Source organism: Sturnira hondurensis, unplaced genomic scaffold, assembly GCF_014824575.4.
Source record: "Sturnira hondurensis isolate 20B ecotype Veracruz unplaced genomic scaffold, ASM1482457v3 Scaffold0007406, whole genome shotgun sequence".
NCBI lineage: Eukaryota > Metazoa > Chordata > Mammalia > Chiroptera > Phyllostomidae > Sturnira > Sturnira hondurensis.
The window spans coordinates 233703-258049 of NW_028080037.1; the positions used below are offsets into that span (position 1 = coordinate 233703).

The 24347-nt window shown below is 47.4% G+C and overlaps 1 protein-coding gene across 2 annotated transcripts; it reads left to right on the forward strand.

The window, feature by feature from the left end:
- The first annotated feature begins 527 nt into the window (after positions 1-527).
- On the forward strand, positions 528-19464 carry ZNF605 (zinc finger protein 605). Of its 2 annotated transcripts, none has more exons than XM_037051787.1 (5): positions 528-593; positions 6667-6835; positions 10098-10218; positions 10448-10537; positions 16339-19464. In XM_037051787.1, exons 2-5 carry the CDS (start codon positions 6821-6823, stop codon positions 18126-18128), a joined length of 2016 nt encoding a protein of 671 aa, XP_036907682.1. In that variant the 5' UTR covers positions 528-593; positions 6667-6820; the 3' UTR covers positions 18129-19464. The 2 variants fall into 2 exon arrangements, with proteins under 2 accessions (XP_036907682.1, XP_036907683.1); XM_037051788.1 differs by lacking the exon at positions 528-593 and adding an exon at positions 603-748.
- Positions 19465-24347: the final 4883 nt, after the last annotated feature.

A 24347-nucleotide genomic window follows, 5' to 3' on the forward strand; every position in this document is an offset into this window, starting at 1 on the left:
AGGCATGTGCCCTGACTGGGAATTCTGGTTTGCAGGCCCGGGCTCAATCCACTGAGCTACATCAGCCAGGGCTACTTTTATTTTTTAAATTTTTATTTGTATTTTATATATTTATTTTTAGAGAGAGGGGAAGGGAGGGTGAAAGACAGGAAGAGAAACCTCTAAGAGTAGTTGCCGCTCACCTGGCACTGTCCAAAAACCCAGGCGTGTGCGTTAGGACTGAGAATCCAAACTGCGACCTTTTTGGTTCGCAGGCCTGTACTCAATCCACTGAGACACACCAGCCAGGGCTACTTTCATTTTATAAATTTTAAGGCATGATAAAAATATAAAGGATAGAGAAGTTCCCTGTTGCGGACACAACTCGGTTGACGCGCGCACATTTTGACCCTCAGCACCCGCTCCACCCATCTCTGAACCAAGCAGTCGAAGCTGCATAGCGGCTTCAAACCTCGAAGCTGTCTATCCCGCTAGGCACACCGCAGAGCCCGCTGGGAAATGTAGTTCTGGGACGAGCGGAACTCGGGGAAATGTAGTTCTGCGCGGACACAACGCCGTCGGGTGGTGTCAGCTCGGTGCTGCGGCTCCAAGGGGTAAGAGTGTGTGGAGAGAGGCAGAACCGTGAGGGTGCGGCCTGGGGTGGCCCCCGTGACCTTCGCAGCCCCGCGTCGAGCCCAGCGCGAGCACCTGCCGGCCCTGGAGCCTGGAGCCGCAGGACGGCCGGGCGGCGCTTGAGGTTCTGGTCCAGGTGGGTGGGGGCCGCAAGGCGCGCGGAGCGGGAGGTAGGTGGATGCGGTCGCCGTAGGGGACGGGGGGTGCGTACGAGTGAGTGCGGGGCGGCAGGACGGAGGTGTGGGGGGCTCACAGCGGGCTCGCCCGTGGTGGCGGGACGAGGGACTGTGTGGACACAGCGGAGCTGATTAAATCTGGGCGCACTTGAGGGTAGAATCTGTGACAACCAGTAAGTTGGGGCTAGGCAGGGATGCGTGGTTGTGAACCCAGTGCAGGGAATTACGTGGGCGAATCCCTGGGCGGGGCTCTAGGGGTCCTTCGGCGCGGTGGCGGGTGTAGGGGCCCGAAGCAGCACGGGCTGGCAGTGGGGGCGCCCGGGACGCAGGCCGCGGGTTTGTTCGGGGGAACAGTTAGGCTCGACGATCGACGACCCGGATTCCTTTAGGAAAAATGGTGAGGCGCTGACGGGCACCTCTAAAGGGTGGAGGGCACCGAACGCTTGGGTGGAGGATTTAATCCGCGGAGGGGTCTGCTGGGGGTGACAGCGTGGGGTCGCACCTGCCACCTTCCGTGTTCCGGGAAACTGCTCCCTGCAAAGATCCCCTTCTTCCGAGGCTGGGTCAGGCTCACACGAGCCCTCGTGTAACCAAGTGCGAAGCCAGACGCTGACCCTCCAAATTCTTTTTTGCCGACTTAGTGATTAGCTGAGCTGTATGTCCCCCTGATCAGTGGTGACAAAATGCTTATTAACCCGCCCTAGCGGGGGGCTGGGTTAGTTGGAGCGTCAAAGGTTGCTGGTGAAGATTTAAAAAAAAATGCCTGTTAACCCAACTTCTCTCTTTCCCCCAGTTCCCTGAGCTTTGATCCCCGCTCCCCTGGCTCTAACCTGGTTTGCCCCTTTCTATATAATAGAAACCAAAACACTGAGCGGAGGGCCACAGTGTTCTGCCTGTGGCAGTAGGCCCCACCCCAGTAATCCTTTGGAATAAAATAATTCTTTACTAAGTCTGCATTTGTTTTTTATTTGATCAGTGGTTGATTTCTTGGTGAAAGGGACTGTCGGGGGGGCCTGTGTAGTGTTTGGGGTCTGGTAACTGGGGCATCAGAGATGGGGGCACTGAGTGTCAGTGACAGAGAGCCAGATACCAGTTAATGGTGGCCTTCTGGGGGTTTCAATGAGCTGACAATGGGGTGAGTAATTGGAGTCGTAGGAGGGGCCAGGGTACTGGGGTTTGTGCAGAACCAGAGGACCTTTCAGGGTGATGATAAGGAGAAACTGGGGGGGGGGTACCACAGAATGGCAGGTGGGCACCGAGTGGATTGGAGAATTGTGCATGGGAATGGTCGAGGGGTCTGGTGCGATAAGAGATTGGGGACACCTTGGGGTTTAGTGATGGGAGCAGGAAGCTCTGTGAGAGCAGGGGTGGGCACCTGTCAGGGTGAGTGAATGGGTGCCCGAGGGAGGGAGTGATTAGAGTTCCCTGGGCTTCTTGGGGACCCAGTGGTTGGGATTTCAGTGACTCACTTTCCAGCCAGTGAACAGACTTGGTGGAGGTTACTTTCCCGGGTCTGGGGAGCCCATGGTGGTGTTTCTTGGTGTCAGTGTGGGAGTCAGTGGTTTGGGGCCTGCAGGGGTGTACGGGCTGAGTGAGGGAGAGCCTGGGGGGAGGCGGAATCAAGGGTCCTGTGGGTGTTGGACTGGGGGCAGGGCTGCGGAGAGGCTTTGGGTTCCATTGATCCATACAGTCCTGTGGATTGGTTTTGTCACTTGGGGGCTCGCAACTGGGGACCCACAGTGTGCGTGATTGAAGGGTGGACTATGAAATCAATAACTGGGGCCTGGGGGGATGGGGGATGGGCACATAGGATGAGTGACACTGGGTATGATGTTATGATTTCTAATATATATTTGGTCATTCAGATGACCAAGATGTGTTTATCAGACATGCTTGGTCTTCATCCCGTTTCTGGTTCACAGATCCCTCATGATCTAGAGTCATAAGAACACTGGGAGCATCTTTTACAGTATTTGGTCTCTTGTTCTCAGTTACTGAAAACATTTTAGAGCCATAGGTGGAGTGGATGTCGAGCAGAGTAACTGACCCAAGGAGGGGGTCACAGGAACCCCTGATTTAGAGCCAGAGGGTCAGAAGTACATGGGACGCCCTGGCTGTGCCTGAGAAGGAGGGCACTGGGACCTCCAGTCTGGAGCCAGGGGTCAGCAGCACCAGTCACAGTCTAGGTGTGAGACAGGCATCAGAGGAGAGGGCAGTCTTGTGGGGCTGGGCCCTTGGTGGGTGGAATATGATTCTGTCCAGGGGCAGACAGTGCCAGATTTGAATTGAGCTCGTGGGCACCCCGCTGTTGTCCAAGGATTGCTGGGTGCTCAGGGAAGCCTCTACACACAGACATGCTGGGATTGGGTCCTGGCACCATTTCCATGGGTTCAGGGGCTGTGTGGCCTGTATGTAGTTGGGTGAGGGGCTGTTCAGTGGTCTTGGGGCTGGAGAATTCTCAGGAGGTCATTGGTGACTGTGGGGCCTGTGTGGGTGAATCTTAGGCATCAGCACAATCGGACATTCCCTTTTCCAGAGGAGTCAGCTGGAGAAGATCTGGAGCTCCATACTAAAGAAAACCTTCCCAGACAGGTGGGCCTTGGTCTCAGGGACCCCTGCTTTGGACAGCAGGAAGTCTGGTCTGTTTTCATTCAGGGGCCCTCTCAGGGCCTCCTTGACTGCTGAGACCCCTAGCTGTCCCCAGGCACTCAGAGCCGCTCCCTGGGCATCTTGGGAGAGGGGCTTCCTTTGCATGCTGCTCTCAGCTCTCCCAGAATGTTTTTCCTGGAGCGATCCCCCTTCAAGCCCCAAATCCTTCACACCGGACTGAGTCCAGCTTCCCCGAGGAATCTGTTCTTTATGTCTACACCCTGCCAGTGGGCAAAAACCTGTCATACTTCCTATTTCCTGCCTCTGGGAACTCTTCCTGCCCTGGACATCCTTGCTCTGCCTTCTGCCACTGTTTCAGGTCAAAGTTCAATATCCAGCCTGTCTTTCCAAATTGACTGTGGTTCTCCACTGCCCAACAAGACCCTCGTTACCTTGCTGACATTGGGGCTTGTCCCCCTCCCTGGCCTGAGTCTTCCTTCGATTCCCTTATGGCTGTCAGGAGACAATGTCAGGAGCTGATGCCCACAGTCAGATGTTTCCTTTCCACTTCGGGCTTGCTGTCTGCATGGGCATTGGTTCCTGAGCAAGTGCAGAGGAGAGCAGGCCTGTCCAGTTGCAATCTGCACCCAGCCTCACCCAGCTCCAGGGAGAGTGGTAACTGCCTCGAAGGGGCAGTGTTCTGACTCCACTGTCTGTAGCCGCCCTGGGGCAAAACCTGGCAGTTTGCTAACACTCAGGTGTAACTTTATCCCTCATAGGTGACGGAAGAGTGGACACTTCCTTCTGCCGCTCTCTGTACCCATGTGTACCCGCACCGCCCCCCCGCCCCCCGTTCTTCAGTGAAACAGCACCTCCAGACAAGGAGCTCTTGCTGAGTCTTGTGCAGGTAGAACAGTCTCTCCCCGCTCTGTTCATTTTCTGGAAAGATGCCCACTGACCTGTCCACCGTGTTTGGTCTGCCTAGTGAGCTGTCAACCTGTGGCAGGATTGCTAGGAAAGGTGGACTTTGTCCCTCCTGTCCCCATGTTAACTGGGTACTGAGGTTCTTGGACATTTCCTCTCAGATGTGTTCTTATGAAGGAAATATCCCTGTGCAATCTGCACCCGTGAAGCCGCTCTCTGGCCCCAGCCGTGGCCGAGTATAGGTGACCTGGTCCTTGAGCAGTGAAGACAACAAAGGTGTCAGTATTTTATACATCAAAACGTAGTATTTTCTGTTTATTATGTTTATCTTAAATCTTAGTTTGTCCCAATAATTCTGCCTAAGGTGGTAACTGTTACGCAGTTTATGATCCTTTTTTAAAAAAAATTATTATTTTTATTTTTTAGAGAGAGAGGAAAGGAGAGAGGAGAGGGTGAGAAAGTGAGAAACATCGATGTGAGAGAGACACCCACAGGTTTCCTCTTGCACATGCCCAGCGGAGAGAACCTGCAGCCTAGGCCTGTGCCCCAACTGGGAATCTAACCCAGCAACCTCTCAATTCACGGGGCGACGCCCCCCCCCCAACAAGCCACACCAGCAGGCAGTCTGCAGTCTTTTGAAGGTGTTAAAAATAGTGGTTGTACTGTTATCTGGCTATTTGGCCTGCTAGGAAAATAATTAAAGCCATAATCTGCAAACCCTGAAAGTCTCCACTGAAGTAGAAGAGAAAGAAACAGTTTTATTATTCAATCCCAAGTAAACCCAAGTGCGAGGAGCATTGTGAGCCGTGTGCAGGAGTATGTGGCGAAGGCTCAGCTTTGCTGTGGCCAGGGAGGTGCAGCCCATCATGCCCGTTCTCAGGGTAAATGATCACTTGGGACACACAGTCCCTCCTTAATTCACTGGGTGACTGGGGTGGTCATCTGTGTTGGCTAAGGCATCTGTACTGCCTTTATCCAAAGGGGGGAATCATCCTTTCACATCTTCTTGATGGAGCGGGGCTGGGTGCTGAGGTCAGGCTGCTGAGGCTCCTGTCCTCCTAGACACTGGGAGAGAGCCCATCCTCTGAGAGATAGCTTACGGGCCCTTGACATTCACATTCTTGCATTGTTAAACTGGAGGAGACTCAGGTTGCTTTGGAAAAGATTAACATCTCAAAAGGGCAGAGGAAGGATTTGCAATGACAGGTTTTCTAAAGTAAATGCTCTTTGAATAGGACCTGTGAGTTTCTTTCCTTTTTTGCATGAGGGAGAATTAGGTTTTTTTTTTTCTTCCGGTTTTTTTTTTATTTTTCGTTTACAGTTGCCTCTAAGCCTGTATTTTCCTAGAGGTGTTAGCCACCCTCCCACAAGCTCTGGTACTTTGCAGCAGGGAAGGGCTGAGGCCAGGCCTTTGAAGAGGGGGGAGGGTCCCTGTAGAACCTCTGGGCAGCGAGTACCACTGCCTCTTCCAGCAGCTCCTCAGGTCAGAAGTCAGGGCTCCTTAGAAGGAAGGCCCAGTGGAGCATTTTCCCTGGAGAGCCATGGAAGCGGGGAGATGAGTCCAGGCCCAAAGGTCACTAGGCAGCCCTTGCCTTTTCATTGGCTCCTTGGTGCAGCAACCCTTTGATCTGCCTCTGTTCTCCCTGGAGACCTGGGTCAGGGCTGCTCTGCCCCAGTGGGGGCCAAGAAAGCAGCAATCAAAGGTTTTCGTAGGCCTCTTCTTACTGCGCTCCACGCTGGGCTGCCACAGGTGTGCGCTCAGCTTCACCACAGCCTGTGTCTCGCTTCTTGCCATTTCTGCTGGTTCTCTGACCTCTGCTTCCCTTTTGCCCCAGAGTTGATTTGGGGGCACAGAGCCAGCACCTCATGCTACTTCAGCTTGATCTAAAAGCTAGTTGCATTTCACACCTATGCAAGTCATTTGACTTAAATGCCCCCGGGAAATGTGCTGGTTTGATTCCCAGTAAGGGCACATGCCTGGGTTGCAGGCTATGTCCCCAGTTGCGGGCATTTGAAAGGCGAAACCAACTGATGTATCTCTCACACAGTCCCTGTCTTTCTCCCTCTCCTTCTCTATAAAAGTAAACTAATAAAGTCTTTTTTTAAAAGACAGTATGTTCAGACTTTGCTGAGGTGTCTGCAGAGCAGTGTGAAGGCGGGGAGGCCAGGGCGTGTGCTTGGCTGGCATTTCCAGGTGGGAGCCAGGGCAGCCAAGGGTAGTGTCAGGCTCAGCCGAGACCTGCGGTGGCTGCCGTTGGCTCCTGCGTCTGACTGGAGCGCAGCAAACAACTCCTCCGAGTTCCCAGTAAGAGAGAACGGATATTTACTTACACCATCTGAAATAAAATTCCCACTGCATCTCTAGACCATGCTCTCAGGAGCAAGATGACTACGGCAAGTTAAGGAAGCAGAGGCCTCGGGGCCAGAGGTGCGGTTTACAGCCCTGGACAGAGGCCTTTCTCAGAGCATCAGGACAGAGGGAAGGCTCAGAACGGCAGAATTCCCCAAAGCAGCAGAAAATGATCACGTCACAGGTGAGTCACCTGTTTATTTGCCACAACTTTCTCCTGTGAATGTGATGAAGCTTACAGGGATCTCTGTGAGCAACAGGAGGGGGTTACATACGTTTAGACCATAGCCAGAGGAAGCGTGTAAACCTGGGAAGGATGTCAAAGCAGCACAGTGGATGCAGAATTGTTCCAACTAAAGTTGGAACGTGGAGGTACAAGCAGTGAGGCCATTCACTGTCAGAGGTGAGCTGGGCTGAAGCCAGGCAGCAGGAACAGCTCCCAAAGGCAGAGCATTCCTCGGCTGGAGCCGTTACTGCCAGTTACATGGAGAGGAAACATGTCGACAGCTGTTGATGTCGCTGATACTGTGGATGGTGTCCTAAACACCAATCCCACAGTAAACACATTTATATGGACGGGTTCTTCCAGAGCCCAGCGCCCGGCGAGGGGCATAACTCTGGAGGAGGCCCTAGAGTGCTGGTGTTTGGAGAACCAGCAGGGGACGTGGGGGACATGTGATGCTGATGTTCTAGTTTTAAGGAAGAACCTGAATCCCGGGCAGAGGTGATGGTTACGAAACTTTCAGGCGGCCCTGTAACACTCTCTCACAAGTGTTTTTGCTTCTGTTGGCAAAAGCTGGGCACAAGGGTGTCTGCCTTCAGCACTGTTTCTTTACTTTGTTGACTCAAGACACAGACTCATGTCCCTTCACCTTTCAAAGCCATTCCTACCCACCGAGCTTGCTTTCTTTTACAAGTTCTGTTTTCTAAACCAATGCAGAGTACCAACTTTTCCTCTTTCTCGATGTGCAGTTAGGTCAGATGCCCAGCTGCCAGGTGTCAAAGTATCTGGTTAAAGCAACAGCTGGGATGAAAATAAGTGAACCTTTCATCATGTACCGTGATGGTGCAGCCAGGGCCTAACCGAGGTGGCACGTAGCCCCAACTCATTGCCCACAGTACACAGGCCAAGGGTCAGGTGCATCAGCACAGACATGGGGTCAGCCACTTCCCAGGGATCCCCAGACAATGAGCTCCAGCAGTTTCATGGTCCTCAGTCAGGAGGAGGGTAAAGTAGAAGGGCCAGGAGTAGGAAAATACTGGGTACTGAGTCAAAATGAGCAGTGACTTCAGGTCCTCCTCTTCTTCACCCTATAAGAAGCTCTTGGCTGAGGCACCTGAGTGAGGCCTCAGATGCAGAGACCAAGGCTGCACAAGTTCATGACCAGCCAGAGTCCTGAGGCCCTGACTGCGGTGCCTACCCAGTCTGCCCAGTGCATCTGTCTGAGGGCAGCATCCCCCAGAGGCCAGCCAGGTAAAGCCTTTGTCATTCCCTGCAGATGGGCCTGAAAAATCCTGGTTTCTAGCCCGTAGCCGGATTCCTCGTGTGAGTTTTAAAACGTATTGATTCACATACTCCCCATCACAGTCATATTCCACCTCTGCAGACAAACTCCAAGTCTCACCTTCCTGCATCTCTGACCCCTGGCAACAACTGTTCAGTCTTCTTCTCTAGTTTTCCTTTTCCAGAATGTTACATAATGGAATCAAGTTTTTGTGATTGATTCACATTGCTTGTTCCTTCTTCTTGCTGAGTACTTCTGCTGTTTTTTGTTTTCCCTCTCTCACATCAACAAAACGTTTCCCTTTGAGGACTTCTTTCATCTGGGAAAACAACAACAAAAAAGTCACTTGGAGCAAGATCAGATGAATAGGAGGGGTGGGGCAGGGATAATGCAGTTTTTGGTCAAGGCGTGCTGGTAAATCTCCCATCATGAAATGGGCAAATGCGTTGAAAGAGTTCAAAAACAAATTCCATGAAGCTGAATACAGCCTTTCACCACCACACCAGCTGGCACAGATGGGTTCCTAGAACACACACCTAGGATCTAGCAGGCAAAGCCTGTACTACAAAGGGCCCATTCTCCAGAAGATAATTCCAGTTTGCTTGGGGTTTTTTTGCCCCCCTCATTTGTGTTTACTCTTTTCACTAATGCCCCCTTGTTTAAACTACTGTGGCTCTACAGGAAGACTTGCAATCAAGTCATGTGAATACTGCAACATTTTTTTTTCCAAATCGTTTTGGCTGCTCTAGTTCCTTTGCCCTTTGTCCCCATGCCCTGTGTGTCCTTGTTGCATGGCTTCTGTAACACTTTACTGCCTCTGGCTCGAAAAGACAAAGTATTTGAGAACATGATTTTTCCTTACTCACCTTTTTATTTCTACATGTGTTCCAGTTCCAGAACCCTTAAGTGTTCCATGTCTGTAATCTAGGCTATATCTGAAGGAGCTGGTTGTCCTGTTGGGGGCAGAGCTACCCCAGAGGGAGGAGAGTGTCTTAGCTGCATAGATGGGATTGGGTCTGACAGTGACTGAGAAATGGTCCTCTCCTTCAGCAGGCAGAGGCCAGGCTGGCTGAAGGGCCCCCACTGCATGGGGCATTGTGCTCAACTAAGACCCATTCCCAAATACCAGTGGCCCCTTCCTTGAGAAACAGTGCTTAAAGACAAGCTATTTCAACTTCTTATTCAATGGATATAGATGAATGGGTTCATAATATTTTATGAGAAATATTTTATTTATTTAAAGATTTTACTTACTTATTTTTGGAGAGAGGGATATGGAGGGAGAAGAAGAGGAAGGGAAGCATCAATGTGTGGTTGTATCTCATGCCCCCCTGACTGGGGACCTGGCCGACAACCCAGGCCTGTGCCCTGACTGGGAATTGAACTGGTGACCCTTTGGTTTGCAGGCGGATACTTCATCCACTGAGCTACACCAACTAGGGTATAATGACAAATATTTTAATAACATTTCTGTATCTCTCTCAATGTTTAATGCAAGATTAGGATAAGTTAACTATTGCTATGTAACAAATTACCCCAAACACAAAACACTTATCTGACAGTTTCTGGGGGTTAGGACTCTACTGGCGTCTTTCCCATTTGGTTCTATAATCAAGATGTTGAGACGGGCTGTAGTCATCTCCAGCCACAGGAGGAGGAGCGCCCCTTGCAGTTCCCACAGGGGGTGTGGGCAGTGCTCAGCCCCTTGCCTCCAGGGCTTCTGCAAGGTCTGCCTCCCAGCATGGCAGCTGGGGGCCCCAGAGGGAGCAAGAGCAGGTTCCCAGGATAGAGGTGTGTCCTTCATCAGCTACTCTTGCAGGGGACAGCTGTCATGTCCATCTTCCTCTGCTCAGTGGCAGTGGCTGCCCACCTCTGTGGAGAAGAAAGCCTGTGTTCTACAGGTGAATCACTGAAGATTTAATAGGCATTATGCTTTTCTAGATCTCTTTTGAGGATGTGGCTGTGGACTTCACGTTGGAGGAGTGGCGGCTACTGAATCCTACCCAAAGGAGCTTGTACCGAGATGTGATGTTGGAGACCTACAGCAATCTTGTGTTCCTGGGTAAGAGCATTCTTACGTGAGCGGTGTGTGCCCAGTGGCCTCGAAGGTTTTACTGATTTTGGATTTAAGTTTCAGATGTCAAAGATTCTTTTGATTTATACACCAAATTTAGAGATTTTTTTCATTCACTTGCTTTATTTTGTAGCCTTTGTAGTAAAATATTCTTCACATTTAAGAGTGCCTCCATTGACGCAATGGTGGCCAAGTCCTCTGTGTTTCCAACCAACAGGTCATCAAACCATCAAACCGGATGCCGTTTTCAAGCTGGAGCAAGAGCCCTGGATAGTAAATGAAGAAATAGTAAGTCACCACTTCTCAGGTGAGAAATAATCAGGTGTGCGGCATACCATGGAAGTTAAATCACAGTTAATCTTCGGATGACAGATTAGCACCCTTGAAATGTTACTGACAAAACTGTTTCAAGTCCTTGAGTCTTTAGAGTTGACTCAGGACTGGTGACATAGTTCTGCGTGACTTGGAAAGTGCTCCAGGTCCTGGTCTCCGTGTCAGGGTGTGTCCTGTCTGTGTGTGGTCAGTGATGAGATGCACCGTTTTCCCCACGTCAGCGGCCAGTCTTTTAGGCCCTGGCTTCCGTGGACGAGGCTCTTGTTCCGGCCTCCGCGGCCTCCGCCTCCTGCTCTCCTGCCCCACTCCAACCTGCAGGCCCGGGCTCCACTCCTCTTGAAGAGTCCGCAGGTTTTTCTCCTGTTAGGTGACACTGGTGACCTTTGAGTTTCCTGTATTATTTTTCTTTTCTCCTTCTATTTTGTCAGATTTCTTTTTAAACCAACAGAGAGTAGGTGACTCCTTACCTCAGGGCACAAACTGAACACCTTAAAGAGGGAGGTTCGCTCTTTCTGGCCTCTGTGCAGACTTGTACGTGACAGTCAGCTTCCAGGGCATCTTTGTGGTGATCTGATGTTTCACTTCTCTAGAGCTTCTCTTCATCCCATCAGGTAGTCTGCTGGGTGTAAGAGCCCATTACCTGCTGGGATGTTTAAACTCCATTCATGTTGAAGAGCCTCATATGTGGCATTGTCTTCCTTCTCCAGGGCATTTTCTGTGCCCGAAGATCATGGTTAACTCCACTGGAACTAGTTTCTTTCTCAGTGTCTTCCATACGTTTTCTCTGCGTGTGGGCCTTCGAATACACAATGGTTTCCCCATTCAGAACTGTTTCTCTTCTTCAGTCTGAGCTCCTTCTTCACCTACAGGGAGTGTTCCTTGTCTCAGCCTTTTCTGAAGTTTCTGCCCATTTAGCATTGTTTTACAGGAATCTGGGCCTGATCAGACATTGTATGAAATTCCCTAACCAAGGAGGTCTTACTGTGTTCTTCCACATAGAAAGATGGCAAGTAACTTCTCTGTTCTCTATGGAATTTGTGGTACATAATTATTAAGTATTTCATTACTTGGTTGTTCTGGGGTGAGGTAAGGCAGCACTTTCTTATTCATCGAATATTTATTTAGTACCAAGGTTTTTGTCTAAGCAAGTGTTTGATCTTACCTTGGCAAGTGTTTCGAATTACAAACGCCCATGCACCGTTCATGGATGGTTAAGTCTAGGTTTGTGTAGTCTGGAAAAGCTGTGAAGATAGATTTTATGTTCTATTAATTCAGAACACTACTATTATGTGGAATGAGAGGATTTAAGAGAAAATGTGAGTCATTAAATAACCTTGAGGGAAGAGAGAATTTTAATTTAGAAGAAAATTCAGAACTATAAAATATTCAATATTTGACCTTAAAACATTTGTGTTGAAATGCAAAGTTAATTATCAAGGTTAAGCAGAAACAAACTGCATCTGAAGTTCAGTGGGAAGTGAACTGTATTCATCCTCAAGTACTGAGGGCTGTCATGTCCCATGGAGTGGGGGCATGCCGCTGAAAAATGCAAACCTGTTCCCCGCCTCAGGGTTTACGTTCTAGTGTGAGAGACACAAAGAAAAATGATTACCTATTTGATAAGTACTGGAACAGAAATAAAAAGGGTATTTGTTAGTGTGCCCATACTTTCAGCAGGGATTGGCTATGACCGCTGACCACCAACCCCTACTCTCTGTGGAGGATCAGCGGTGCAGGGGCAGAGTGGTGGTGCTCCCCGTGGTCTGTAGGTGCCCACTGGGTGTGCTGGCCCCGGGGGGTTCCCGGATGGTGCAGGCCAAGGTCAGCCCTCACCTACGTTCTGCCTGGGGCCACCTTTCCTGAGCTATAAAGCAATCTGAGATGGCTGCTACTTTTGCTGGGCTTAGAGATTCCCAGGCAGAGCCAAGCTGTGAATCTAGGCTGGCTGCTGCTAGTGCCAGGCCTGGGGCCACTTAACAAGAAGTATAGGGGCTGTGAGGGCTCCCTGGAGTTGGCTGTTGCTTGTTGAATGAAGACCAGCCATTCATATGGAAAAGCAAATTGGGTGGGGCGGAGTCTCAGGGGATCTCCAGAGTGGAGCCAACAGTGTTAGCCAGGTTGATGGAGCGTCAGATACAGTACCACCTGCTGACCCTGTGGCTGTGCCCTCCTTTCTCTCTGGGAGAAAACTCCTCCCCAGCTCCCACCTCGATGCCAGACACGTCAGTTCCTCCCTGTGTGCCACTGGTGCCTTTCAAGCTGCTACCCTGATGTTGGAGCTCAGAGGAGTGAGTCTAAGTTCGTGTGTGGGTTCTTTAGCAGGAATTGCTTCAGACTCCAGAAGTTTCTTTCACCAAGTCAATCCCCACTGGTTTCTGCAGTCAGAAGTTATGGGGACTTACCTCCCTGGCACTGGAACCCTGGACTGGGGACCCCAGTATGGGACTGGGACTCCTCACTCCTGAGATAGCCCTCCTAAATGTTTATCCCCTACACATGGGTGTGGGACCAACCCATTCTTCCTCTACACCTCTCCAACCAGTCTGGATGGGTGTGTTTCCTTGAGTTCTGTAGTTGTCAGTCTGTTACCGAACAAGGGTCCGAGGGTGGGAGGCAATACTTGGCCCACCCAGGGATGCCAAAAACTGCTTCAGAAAACAGGGGCCCCTCCCAAGGGCGGTAACTAATATCTGTTGGGCTCTTCTGTCTGCCGCCAATTGGAAAGACATCTCTCAATGCCAGAGATTTGTGAAAAGGAAACAAAATGTTTATTTAATGCTATTCAGGCCTAATGCCTTCCTTAAAATATCAAAGTCCTTTCGGGTATACACCTACACACACACACACACACACACACACACACAGCGCTCCCTTCTCCCACTGTCCCAACTCCGGGTACCGTAAATTAGGAAAAGAGCACACGTCCATTTTTCAGGTTGCTGGCACTGTGAGCTGTGTCGCCTGTCTAGGCAGGATTTCCAATTAATCCAAAGTCATGTGGCACCTTCCACTGGCAAGAGTTCTTTGTACCAAGTTCCAGTTAAAGTCTTTCCTGCTTTCCAGGCCACTCGGCCACAGGGAGCACCCCAAAGCCGCATGGGCCTCTTCTACCAAAGCCGCACTCCACCAAAAGTGCATGTCTTTCTTCTTCACCTGGCCGCAGGGATCTCCATTCTGGCAAAGCTGCGTGGTCTTCCCTTTTCTGTCTGGGAAAGAGGGGGTCTTAACTCTGTTGAAACTGCATGTCTCTCTCCTCTAATGGCTACAGGGGTCTACATCTTTCCAAAACAGCATGGCTCTCCCCCTCACCTGGCCAAGAGGATGTCCTCACTCTGCTAAAGCCACATGGCTCTCACGCAGGCACCGTCTCAGAGCATCAGCCCCCAGTTACAGCCTAGGTAGACGCCACTCACTTCTCCTTGGCCCAAAACTTGGCCACAGCTATTCAACATATCTATGAAACCAGTTAAAGGTTATAGATATGTTAAATGACCATTCCAGAGGTTAGCTGCAAAACTGTTGCTATGCAAAACAGCTCTCAATGGCCCTGCTCCATTTGTCCCCTCCCCCCAGCTGACACGGCCGGGGGGGGGGGGGGGGGGGGGGGCGCGGTAAGGACATCTTAATCTATTTCCTCCAATATTCCTATACACTTTGAGTTCTGGACACCATTCCAAATCTTTTCTGGGGGTACCCCCCCTTGGCTGCACCCTGTATCAAGACTTCCATTCAACTCCATTTCTGATAGTTCTGAGTGGTGGTCGTTCTATATTTTAGTTGTAATTTTGATGTGGTTTTGCAAAGAGACCTCTGTCTGCCCACATTACCCTGTTGACCTGAAGTCCTTATTAATATTTTTGAAAAGAAAAATTCACCAGGCTAGTGTAGCTCAGTGAACTGATCGTGGGCTGCAAACCAAAGGGTCACCGGTTCGATTCCTAGTCAGGGCACATGCCTGGGTTCAGGCCAGGTCCCTAGTGGGGGCCATGTGAGAGGCAACCACACATTGATATTTCTCTCCCTCTCTCCCCACCTTCCCTTCGCCCTCTCAGAAAATAAATAAATAAAATATCTTTTTTTAAAAAAGAACATATGACAAAACTTAAAAAAAGAAAAAAATTTAGCAGCAACCTATTCAAAAACCAATCACAGTCAAAGCCATATTTATGCAGCCGTTTGCATGCTGAATTTTGGCGCGCTCCTTCCTGTTTCTTTGCCTCCATGTCAGTCTGAGCTTATTTGGCCAAGTAACTTAAACACCTAGGTCCTAAATTTTCTTGTATCTAAATGGGGGTTTTAACACCTACTCAGAACCCTCTGGGGTCCAGTTGCTCGAATCACAGAGCTCTTGAAGCCAACTAAAAATGAAGCTCCAATCAGCCTGTCCTCAGTACTCCTTCCCTCCAACCTGATCCTTCTTCACGCCTTTGTTCTTTCTTTTTCTGTGCTCAGCTCAGTTTCAGTTCCTTTGCCATTCATATCTGAAGTCAGAGCGAATGTCACAGGCTTTGCACCAAGTTTTGGACAGGTTGTGGCCCTTCCTGGAGGCTCCAGGGGAGCATCCCTTTTCTTGCCTTTTCCAGCACCTTTGAGATCTTGCCAAATCCTTCATCTTGCAGAGTACTTCCTGGAAATGTTACTTCCCAATTGCTAATGAAGAGCCTCCTCTTAATGTAAATAAACCTTTAAAAGGTCACTTCAGCCCTCGCCCTCTGTGGGGCACACCAGCCTTTCCCATCCCGCCGTGTCTTCTCTGCAGGCCTGGTTGTTACCTCTGCCTTTCCCGCTCCGGAGCTCCAGGTGCCCTGCCTTCTTCTCTAACCGGTCCCCTTGGCCCACTCCTCCTACAGCTCACTTTCCTACCTCTGTAACCCTCCTAAACTTCCTTTTATAATTTGGGAAGAAAAGATCACTTTAAAGTAGTCAATACATGGTCATATTGTGGAAATTACAAGTAATTGTACTTATTCTGTCTTAATGTTATGCAAAGATTCTTGTGGTTTGGAGTAATTTCCATTGATAGCATTATATATAGATTCAGTACACAATAGGTTATAGATTCAACTTGTAATAGATTATAGATTCAGTTAAAATGTCAAGAAACCTAAATAAAAATGTTGATGCTGAGCTCTGGAGAACTCCTGGATAATTCCAAGAAGTAGCTCTAAGGATGGTACACTTACTGATATCAGTGATTCAGGTGATGATCTTGAATGAAACTATTTTTTAATATAATGATAATACAGAAAACTAGTATTTCTAATCTTTCATATGAAAAGTTGATACCCTACATTTATTGGGCATTGTATTCAGTATTTCTTCCTTTAAAACATTCAGCAATGTGAATAATCTCCCTCTCTTTGGACCTGTTATTCTCAGCCTTCCCTATATTGTAAAATTTCCAATGTGGAGTGTTCACCTGTCTTCTTCCCTGATCTTCTGCTACCAACCAGTTTAAGTAAATTAATCACCCTAGTACTTCATTAGAAATTGCTCCAGTCTTTTTTATCTTATGATCACTGTTCCTTGAATATATTTCATCTTTCCTTATTTAAAATTTTGTGTTTATTATAAATAATTGTAATTTTTAAATATCTATTTTCAATTTTTGTTAAGAATTCTCATGCCTAATAAGCAGACATTGTATTTGGGAGATTTTGTTGGTGGCAGGGCACAGTGGGGACTGGGATCCTAGGCTCCAGTTCAGAAGTTTTGTATAATAAGTATAATCACTGGGGGATTTACACAGTATGGTTCATTTTTTTTCCTTTTTAGAAGAACTCTGGATAGATCATAATCTCAGAATGTGGCACCAAGATAATGGAGACAAGCTTAAAAGCATGGAGAGAGACCATGAATATGATGTTTTGGGTAAAATATTTCATTCAAGTATTAACTTTGTTCATTTAGGACTGAGACTCCATAAATGTGGCACCAGTGGAAAAAAACTGAATTATCCTCTTGATTTTCTTCATAAAAATAACTGTGGAGGAAGAAAACTTGAGCTCAACAAAAAACTGTTATTCTATATGAAAACTGACAAAGCCCATGTTGGAATAAAATGCAGTGATGGCAATAAATGTAGAAAGAGCAGCAGCAAAGAGTCATGGCTCATGACAAATCATGTAACACACAGAGGAGTCTATCTGTGCATGGAATGTGGCCGAGTTTTTAACAAGAAGTCACAGCTTGTTGTGCATCAGAGAACTCACACAGGAGAGAAGCCCTATGGGTGCAGCGAGTGTGGGAAGGCCTTCTCCCAGAAGTCTCTGCTCACTATCCATCAAAGGACGCACTCAGGAGAAAAACCGTATGGGTGTGGTGAATGTCCAAAAGCCTTCAGTAGGAAGTCACTGCTCATTTTACATCAGAGAACGCACACAGGAGAGAGGCCCTATGGCTGCAACGAGTGTGGGAAAGCCTTCAGCAGGAAGTCACAGCTTAAAAGACACCAGAGAACCCATACAACAGAGAAGCCCTATGAATGCAGTGACTGTGGGAAAGCTTTCTCCCAGAACCTAAAGCTCATTGCACACCGGAGGACACACACTGGAGAGAAACCCTACACTTGCAGTGACTGTGGAAAAGCCTTCTTTTGGAAGTCTCAGCTCATTACTCATCAGAGGACTCACACAGGGAAGAAACCGTATGCATGTTGTGAGTGTAAAAAAGCCTTCAGCAGGAACTCACTTCTCATTAGACACCAGAGGATTCACACAGGGGAGAAACCCTATGAATGCAGTGAATGTGGTGAAGCCTTCATCAGAAAACCACAACTTATCAGACATCAGGTAACTCACACAGGAGAGAAGAACTACCAGTGCAGTGACTGTGAGGAAGCCTTCTTTAAGAAGTCAGAGCTAATTCGACATCAGAAGCTTCACTTAGGAGACAAGCCCTATGGGTGTGTGGAATGTGGGAAAACCTTCTTTGGTAAATCACAGCTCCTTACACATCAGAGAACTCACACTGGAGAGAAACCTTTTGAATGCAGTGAATGTGGGAAAGCCTTCACCCAGAAGTCCAGCCTGATATCCCATCAGAGAACTCACACAGGTGAGAAGCCCTATGAATGCAGTGAGTGTGGGAAAACGTTCAGTGAGAAATCAAGTCTCATTCACCATCAGAGAACCCACACTGGAGAAAAACCCTTCGAATGTAGTGAATGTAAGAAAGCTTTTGCCTGGAAGCCGCAGCTTCTTAGGCACCAGAGAATACATACAGGGGAGAAACCCTATGCATGCAGCGAGTGTGGAAAAGCCTTTGTTCAGAAAGTGCAGCTCATTAAACACCAGAGGAATCACACAGGAGAGAAAGCCTACGGATGCAGTGATTGTGCAAAAGCTTTCTTTGAGAAGGCACAGCTGGTCATACATCAGAGAATTCATACAGGAGAGAGACCCTATAAATGTGGTGAGTGTGGGAAGTCTTTCACTAGAAAGTCACACCTTATGAGGCATCAGAGACTTCACACAGGAGATAAATACTATGAGTGCAATGAATGTGGGACTAGCTTCAACAGGAAGTCACAGCTCATGATCCACCAGAGAAATCATGTCAGGTAGAAAGCACACGAATGCACTGAGTATGGAAGGCCTGCTAGCAGACACTTTGCCTCCTGATATTTCTGAGGACATAGAGAGGAACCCTATCAATGCAGTGACTGTTGAAAAAAGTTTTATTGGAAAGGCAAGTGTCACTAGACAGAATTCAGAAAGAGGACATTTTTTTTGTAGACAGTATAAGAAAGACTTTACCAGAAGACACAATTTATTACACATTGATAAGTTATCTATCAATATTGTGATAGTACAGAACCTTTTGGTTAAAAGTGAAAGCTCATTAAATATTTAGAAGACCTAAACAGGAGAAAAACTGTATAGTCATAACAAGTGAAAGATTTCATTAAGTGAGGATAACTCACAGGATAGTAGAGAATGTGTGCATAGGGGAAATACTGAGTATTAGGGATTTCATATGGAGGAGTAATCCTAATAATTTGAGGAATTTGTAAGCATGATCCTATCGAAATAATACCATGAATACGTTGTGTTTGTTACGTGTAAATTATATAAAAGATGGTCATTTTTCAATGGTGGGTGTGTTTGAAGTGTGAAGACTTCTTTCTGCCATGGTGGTAGAACAAGGAATAGATGAGCTCTCTTGCCTCAAGTAGCTAAAAACCTGGACAATATGTATGAAATAATGGCCTTTAGACATGACAAGCACAGGTTTGTGACCTGTAGGAGGACAAAGAGGTGGCAGGTCCTAGGCTGCAGTTCAGGGAAGGTAACAGACGCGATAGTGCTGAACTGAGTAGAGTTGCTGAACTGGCATTTGGGGAGGCCCCCCTGACTAGAATTGGCCAGGGAAAGTACCGGAAAAGAGGGAGCTTCTGAGGGAAAGGACTGCAGAAATCTACCAGGCATCCCCTGGAGTCTTTAGACTGAGTACCAATTTGCATATCTGTGAAAAGAAACTTCCTGAAACCAGATAAAGGAGGACAGAGAGCAGGAGGCTAAACAGTTCCTAGAACTCAGTGCAGGGCTGGGAACAGTTCCCACCAACCAGAGTGGAAACAAATTTTAACACATGGGGCACCATGCAGAATCCCCAGCAGCCTGTGCCTCAGTGGTGACAGTGACTAACCCTAGACTCAAAGCTACTCTGGACCCACAAGGTCTGGCATCCGAATACTTACTGGCATGCAAACTAGCAGGAAAACGGGACTGGTAACAAGTAGAAATCAGTAGAAAGAGACATAGAAAATACTGAAGTGGTTGGAATTAGTACAGATGGATGTTCACGAAGCTATTATATACAGAGAAAACATGAATTTGATGGAACTGGAAGTGGAAGATGTATTTTTTAAAGCCCAAATGGTACTTCTCAGGATGAGAACAACATCTTAAAATTTAAAAATAAATGGTGTGCCCTGGCTGGTGTAGGTCAGTGGATTGAGCACGGGCCTGTGAACCACACTATCGCGGTTCGATTCCCAGTCAGGGCACATGCCTGGGTTGCAGGCCAGTCCCCAGCAGGGGACTCATGAGAGGCAACCACACATTGATATTTCTCTCCTTCCCTTCTCCTCTAAAGATAAATAAATAAAATATTTTAAAAAATAATAATAAATGGTGCAATTAATAACAGATTAAACATAGAAGAACAAAAAATAATGAGCTTGAAGAATAAAAAACAAAAGCTATCCAAATGACATACCCAGAGGAAAAAAACAGAGGGAAGAGAATGGGGAGTTGGCTACAATGTGTAACATACAAGTGACTCGAGTCCCAGAAGAGAAGAGAGAAGACACAAAAGAAAGTATCTGAATAAGTAATGGCTGAAAAAATTCCACATACACAAAAAGTATATCTTCACATATTCAAGAAGCTCAGAAACACAAAACAGGAAAAAAAAGCATAAAATCATGCAATGACACCATGTCAATTGAATGAAGACCTGCGTGAACAATAGTTAAGAACCTGAAGGAAAAAGAAGGCATGAAGGATGACAGCACACTTCTGGTCAGAAACTATAGAAGCTAGAAGACAGTGGAGTCACATCTGTAAATTACCAAGAGTATGCAAAAACGTACAATCAAGTTCTATTACCCATCAAAGATGAAAGCACAAAAAGAATTTTCAGAAAAACAAAATCAAAGAGAATTTATATCTGGTAGATCTGCCTTCAAGAAAATTTTAAAGGTTTTTGGTCAGCAGAAAAGTAACAGTGGAAATTTGGATCTGCAGGAGGAAGGAAGAGGTCTAGAAATGGTTAATATATGGGTAAATATAAAAGGTATTTTTCTTATTTTAAACTCTTAAAAGGTAATAGCCCTGCCCTTGCTGGTGTGCCTCAATGGATGGTCGGCGTGGGAATGAAAAGGGCTGCTGGCTTGATTCCAGTCAGAGCTTGGGCCTGGGCTGCTGGCTGGGTCCCCAGTAGGGGGCACAGGAGAGGCAGCTGATCAGTGTGTCTCCTGTGTGTCGATGTTCCTCTCCCTCTCTTTCTCCCTCCCGTCTCCTCTACAAATAAATAACATCTTTAAAAAATAAATAAATAACAGATAAGAGTCCTGCTTATAGCCACAGCAATGACCATGTATTTTAGGTTGTGATCTATTTAGAAGTGATCACAATGGTGTGTAAGTAGGAACCTTTAAAAACATTTGAATAGACTGCATCGCCTAAGTCAGAAACCTGTTTGCTCAAGGCTCAGCATGACTTGTATTTGTAGTAGCTGCATGAAGTTAGTTGTTCTATGTGCTGTGGATCTGTACGCGTGCTAGCTGTTCTCTATGTCTCCTGTCCATTTTCTCCTCTGCTCTGCATCCTGAGGGCTGTCGCCCAGGGAATGCGTGGCTAGGGTTGCTGCTTAGGTCAAACATGGGAGGTACTTGTACGAAATGAGCGAGATGAGCCGGTGGGAGGCAGAGGCTGGAATGTTTGCTTGTCCCTCCTGCTGGCCCACAGTTTGGCAGCATCTCTCCCTGAGTCACTGCAGTTCCCAGTGGGAGCCTCAGCTTTAGTTTGGGACATCCCTCTCCTTGCTCTTCAGATTTAAGGGTGATCGCTGCTTCTGGCTGCTTCACCTCGTCAGTTTCCTTAATTCTGAACACACGCTGTAAATAGTCCCTTTATCAAATGTTCTTCAGGTAATATTTTGAGTGCATGTGTTTAATGATGAGCATCAGTTACTAGTACTTGTGTCTCGTGGGGCACAGATGGGCATCTATCAAGATTTTCCTCATTAAGTATCAGTATTTTGTGTTTTACTAACTCAGTAAAAATTACAACAAATATCAAGTATCGCGGTTCGATTCCCAGTCAGGGCACATGCCTGGGTTGCAGGCCAGTTCCCAGCAGGCGACACACGAGAGGCAACCATACATTGATATCTCTCTCCCTCTCTCCTTCCTTTCCCCTCTAAAGACAAATAAATAAATAAATAAATAAATAAATAAATCTTTAAAACAATTACAACAAATATCAAAGTGGTTTTTGTTGCAAATGGAAATGCTCAGAAGCTTGCCATCTACTACATATGCAGGTGGTCTGGCAGCTGTTACCCTTCTTCAGTAATATCACCAAAATATAACATCTTGTGCTACCTCTGGGTTAGCCAAACAACTTACAAGAAGCAGTTAGTATGCTAATTATGTATGCATAAGAAAAAATGATAACCCATTACTGAGTGAAGGAAGGAAGGAGCAACAGACTGTACTTCCCAGAACTCATTTTTTAAAATTGTGCTGTGCAATTAAACATCCGCAGTCCATATTCTGCTGTTTTTATTCTGTGTATTTCATACAGTCTGTAACCACAGACAAGATTTTCATTCCTGTAGTCAGTTACTTAAGAGAATCTCTCCAAAGGCTCCACACCCGTTCCTATCACAAACTATGTCAGAACATCACCATTGCTCAGATCAAAGCCAACTCGCTGTCCTCACCACCTCGTGAAGCCCAGTGAGTGTGGATGCAACAGAGGCCTGATGCCAACAGCACCATCCCACCGTGTCCAGCGCCTCTTCACCATCTCACCTCCCTCCACCAGCTCACAAGCCTCCTTGGAAGGGAGAGAACTGCCACCCAGCTCCGTGTACAGTACTGTCTTCTCTTCCACTTGGTTCTGCACCTTCACCTGTGTGTTGAAGGAGCTTTTCATGCAGGTTTTCCATTTTGTTTAAGTCTGGGAGGCGCCATTTGCAACACAGTCGGTGTTAATCCAATTAGGTATCACTCTCGTCCCGACTTTATGGACTCAGCCAGCACATGAAACAAAAATTCTGAAGCTTGGGCACAGTTGGAATACAGTGCGGTCAGAGCTCCCTATGACAGTTTCGCTGTCGTTGTACTGTGTGGTCGATGCACGACAATAAAGTGGTTCCCACCATCAGGATCCTTCCCACCCACTTTACACCACATGGCGAAGGGAAAGGCTATTCTCACCCTCATTATCTTTGGAAATTTTATTTATCTCAGGATGTCTGCCTGCAACTTAGAAGCAGGCAGTGCAGCAGCTCAAAAGAATGAAATTTAACTGAATTACCACTAAAAATGCTTTTCCCTACTTGCTATTTCCTTCCATATCCTCTCAGACCTTAAATGTAGTCAGTTTGTCCTGAGACCAAACCTGTGGGTTTGGAGTGCCATCTGATCATTTTTTCTTTTCTTTGTGGGGTCTTTACAGTTTGGGTCAGTCAGTACTCATTGTATCCAGGTACTGTTGGCATCTTGTCACTGAGGCTTGCTTACAGAATTCTAAGATTAATTAAACACGGAACACCAAATTTACTTAATACCTAAATCATTCTATTTAGGTATTTATCAATATGTAGACTGTTAAAGGTGCTTGACAAAGAGAATATAACTATAAAAGCAGTCACTGCTGAGATGATAGGAAGAGAGAAATGTAAGTGGTATTTGTAACTTGAGTTTCTCATCTGAAGCATTCCTATCATGGAAAATTATTTAAGAGAAATCAAGCTCAGAGTCACACAAAGACGTGGGAAGTAGATTGGCACTGGCTATGATCATGAGACGGGGGAGCGTTTCAACCCCAGATGGCTGTGCAGGTTTACCCCAGACTGCGAACACAGGCCAGCTCCAAGGGCATAAGCAAGTTCCATACATGTATCCTCGTGTGTGTAATGCTGTCAAGAAGCAGAATGTGTCAAGTAATGATGTCTGAGATCTGGGGCCAGCTGTGCTTCCCACACAAGAATAGGGTCAACAACTAAATATAAAAGTCAGGTTGCTGTTCTTTCAGGGAGGCACAGTCTCTGTTAGCTGCTGACATTAGCTCCCACAGGCAGTGCACCTAGGGGCTGGGGGGCTGCACTGGTCAGACCTATTGCTGACCCTTACCTCTCTGCCCACATGTTTACTGACTCACTGTTTGGTGAGTCAACATGATTGAATGTGATCATTATGAACAATAAACTCTGGTTTCCATCCCAGCTTGGTCTCCCAAACCTAACCTGAACCCCTGCCAGTTTCCAACAAGTAAAATCAGATACACCTAAAACATTCAGTGAAAAGCACCTCCCGATTCAATTTTTATTGGTGGTGTTAACATGCCACCAAGCCCTTCACTCACTTAGCTGGGGTCTGGGGTCTGGGCAGAGGGAAAACCGCTTTTTTGCAAACTAAACTTGAGGATTCCCCTTAATTGTCTGAGGCTTAAAAGAGGAGAGTACACACAGCTTAGCTGTGCCAGGAATATAATTTCCAGAAGAGTAGAGAAGAGGCATAGTGTGTGAGTTACACACAGCCACATGCATGCTGTGCCTTCTGAAGACAAGGGTCTGGGTGGGGCTGCAGACAGTTAACAGATGCAAACGCCCACTGGTGTTACCTGACTCAAAACCCAGTCAAACAGGTGGGCAGTGTCTTGCCAAAGATCACATAGTGGCAGTGGGATTCCACATCCCCAGGTCCAGTGCTCCGCCTCTGGGACACACAGTTGTCCTTGGCTTTCGTTCTTGTCTGAATGCCTCCACCTCACTGGCACACACACAGCCAGTTCCCAGCTTTGATTAATGCCAGAGTGTGGATGTTAAACTGCATGTGTTTGCCTTGTTGAGAGGGTTTCTGATGGAGGGAACGAGAAATCACGTACTCTGGCATTTGTTAATNGTAGAGAAGAGGCATAGTGTGTGAGTTACACACAGCCACATGCTGTGGCTGACTCAAAACCCAGTCAAACAGGTGGGCAGTGTCTTGCCAAAGATCACATAGTGGCAGTGGGATTCCACATCCCCAGGTCCAGTGCTCCGCC